The sequence below is a fragment of the Cryptomeria japonica genome, unplaced genomic scaffold (genome assembly GCF_030272615.1).
Source record: "Cryptomeria japonica unplaced genomic scaffold, Sugi_1.0 HiC_scaffold_256, whole genome shotgun sequence".
In the NCBI taxonomy this organism is placed as follows: domain Eukaryota; kingdom Viridiplantae; phylum Streptophyta; class Pinopsida; order Cupressales; family Cupressaceae; genus Cryptomeria; species Cryptomeria japonica.
The window spans coordinates 138,115-141,379 of NW_026729078.1; the positions used below are offsets into that span (position 1 = coordinate 138,115).

General features: G+C 36.7%; 1 protein-coding gene across 1 annotated transcript; it reads right to left on the reverse strand.

The window, feature by feature from the left end:
* Positions 1–211: 211 nt before the first annotated feature.
* Positions 212–3,058, reverse strand: LOC131036566 (LEAF RUST 10 DISEASE-RESISTANCE LOCUS RECEPTOR-LIKE PROTEIN KINASE-like 2.4). Its single transcript, XM_059215754.1, has 4 exons — positions 2,573–3,058; positions 2,133–2,479; positions 1,859–1,909; positions 212–1,722 (listed from the first exon to the last, which is right to left on the reverse strand). The coding sequence occupies exons 1-4, from the start codon at positions 2,899–2,901 to the stop codon at positions 596–598; spliced, it is 1,854 nt and encodes a 617-aa protein (XP_059071737.1). The 5' UTR covers positions 2,902–3,058; the 3' UTR covers positions 212–595.
* Between the last annotated feature and the right edge of the window lie 207 nt (positions 3,059–3,265).

Consider the following 3,265-nt stretch of genomic DNA (forward strand, 5'->3'; position numbering starts at 1 on the left):
TTCCTTCCACTGAATTGAGTATCTAGTCCTCACAAGGAAAGGGATTTACATTGAGAGGTTAGAACTCTCCATAGATGTTTACTTCGGTTGACTCCCTCATGGAAATCTGTCTTGGAGAAATAAATAATTTTAACTATTTTTCGAGGAAATCGAATCAGTCTGTTCAAATTTTTTTTAAACGAAATTCAATCAACTAAAAACAAAATGTAATTTGGATGAACTAATTGCGGATGGACAATCTTTTCTGCTACCCATTTTTCCAGTAGCCAACATATTTCTGTGCATCACACAATTTCATGGAGAATTATAATATTGGAGAATGGAAAGTGTGTCCCTGCCTTTCTCTTAATTCCTTTCTAAACAAAGATTTGCACATGGGTTTTTAATGATGCCCCAGAGTTTATAATCCTATTAATACTTTTAAATCTGGAAGAGTTTACCAGTATAAGTGAATCATTTACATATATCTAAGATGAAACAACAAAACAAGAAAGTAGCTACCAATACTAACGGTTGAGATCGGCATGAGGGTTGAGATCGGCATGAGGACTGCAACAAAGACGAGATCCCATGAATGAGATCATTTGATCACACATCAAATGCTAGACGACGATTCAGTAGAAGCTGCTGTTTGGACTGGTGTATCGATAGGAAAGGGCTGTGGGGGCATGGTGATATCAACAGTTCCTTCTAACATTTGTATCACTTTACTCATAGAAGGCCGGTGAGAAGGGTTGTACTGAATGCACCACAGTCCCAACATGCTCAACTTCTTCGCTACAATTTCATCTTCCTCATCTGTTATATTATCTCCCCTCAGGTTTTGAAATTCTCCCATTTCCACCTGTTTGAATGCCCACTCTGGATAGTAAAATTTGCTGGATCTGGAAGCTTTCATGTCAAAGTTCTTTCTTCCTCCCACCATTTCCATGACCAACATACCATAACTATACACATCTGATCTGTCAGTTATGGGTCCATAGTTTCTAGACCACACCTCTGGGGCTACATAACCAGGGGTTCCTCTAGCACCCGTTAGAGAGACATGGCTTTCTTCTCTATCTGTTAATTTCGCCAAACCAAAATCTGCAACCTTAGGCGAAAAATTTTCATCCAACAATACATTATGGGGTTTTATGTCACAATGTAAAATCTTGCTTCTACACTCATCATGTAGATATGCAATTGCACGAGCTGTGCCCATTGCAATGGAGTACAATTGTTTCCAATTCAGTACATTTTGATCATCCCCATGGATATATTTTTCAAGGGAACCATTGACCATGTACTCATAAATCAAAGCTCTTTTAGAGCCCTCCAAGCAATATCCCAAAAGTCGTACAAGATGCAAGTGGTGGATCCTTCCAATAGTAGCCACTTCATTTAAAAATTGAATTTGACTGTGTTTTGATTTATCAAGTATTTTAATAGCTACTATACATCCATTTGCAAGATCACCTTTGAATACTGTACCGAAACCTCCTTGGCCCAGTTTGACTGCAAAATTGTTGGTGTATCTTTTAATCTGACGATGAGAATATTTGTTGGGAATTCCTGCTTGTAAAAAGTTTGCAACTGAAGGAGGTCTGGAATCAAGGGGATCCATAAACCTTCTTATATCTCGCTCCTCTTGTTGCTCTCTTTCCTTTCTCTTTCGTCTAATCCTTCTGTAAATGAAGACGATGATTGATATAACGAAGGCACCAGAGATAGCACCTAACGCTGCAAAAAAGTCAATAGTCAATTCTAATGTGGTAATCTAGTTAATAAGGTAAAGGACCATAATCCATTCATGGAAATTTTAAATAAGATATAAATTAATTTTCAAAAGAAAAAGCCTCAGTCTAAAGTAACTTACCTGCTTTATATTTAGAGAGCATCTGCCATTTCTCGTGGTATAGAAGTATTCCTGAAAAAAGAGAATTATTTAGTAAAACTTGAAACGAAAATAATGCTTTTTTCTCAATTTGTAATTTCTCTTCCCAATTCAGAGCTCTAAACCAATTTCGATTTTAAGATATTTTTAAGATTTTCATGATCTTTCTATTTATTTCTAGTGTTTATAAATTCTGACAAGCATTCACAATATGTTTGAACTATTAATTATTAAATTCGGATATTTGAAAAAATACCGTCTAAACAGTTGTATTGGTGGGGACCGTCAGAACAAATGCACGCCTGAAAATTATTATAATAATATGGGTTATAACATATGCCGCTGGAGTTTTCACAGGAAGTACACTCGTCGCTGATATTCCATTTGATTTCGAATCCCGTGTGCAAGAGCTCCAAGAGATTATTTTCATCAGTGATGTTGTTGTAGCTATTGTCGTTCGAAATGATAAAGGTGTATTGGCTTATACAACTTTCATCTTCCATTTTGTAGAACGGAGAATAAAAGGAGTAGTAGCATAAATCGCCTTCGCTTCTGCATTCCGAACAGTTGACTTGATTGAGACTGCTCCTGTATGGAGGTTCCCTGTTACAAATAAGAACAGTTCCGAATTTATATTTATCTGAAAGACGAAATTGACTCACATACGGCATCTGCTCATAAAATTGATTCACATACGGCATCTGGCAAGCATCTAAAGGGTTTTCTTCACAAACAACACGAATGGTTCTGGTTGCATAAGATGATTCTGTGATCCCTCCCATTACCCTATACCTGTTTCCCGAACACAACCCAGACATATAACTGGAAACTTTTATAGTAGTATGGTTTGTTGCGCACAATATAGTATCTGTTATGCCGCACTCATTAAAGGGATATTTGATAAGGGACTGGTTGCATTGATAAGGAGAACAACTCTGATACGAAGGATACAGGGAATAGGCATTTACTGACAACACAGCAAAACATGTAATAAGAAGAAACGGAAAGAAAATCGAGAGAGCCATGAAAAGTAAAGGAATGTAATTGCAAGTTGTGAATCGAAAAACTCCTCGATTGGTCTTTGTAGAAGATGAAAACGAAGGAACACAGGAAATAGTGAGTGGAGGAAGGAACACAGAAGATGAAAAGGAAGGAACACAGAAGGCAGGCAGAAATGGTGAGTCAGGAAGGAACGCAGAAATAGTGCGTCATTTTGAAGAACGAAAGTCTGTTGACCAGATGCGATGCCACAAATAATTCGATTAATAACACTAAATCTTAATAAAGACTTTATTCAACACTTTATTCAATATTCGATGGGTTTTCTATTTCATATGTGATTAATTTTCTCATTAGTTGCTTTTACCGAAATCAATTGTTGTATAATAG

Coding starts and splice junctions, on each gene's coding strand:
- LOC131036566 (XM_059215754.1), bottom strand. CDS start 2,901: ATGGCTCTCTCGATTTTCTTTCCGTTTCTTCTTATTACATGTTTTGCT. Junction 2,480..2,572: donor TTAGATGCTTGCCAGATGCC/GTATGTGAATCA, acceptor TATTTGTAACAG/GGAACCTCCATACAGGAGCA. Junction 1,910..2,132: donor CCAATACAACTGTTTAGACG/GTATTTTTTCAA, acceptor CTCTTTTTTCAG/GAATACTTCTATACCACGAG.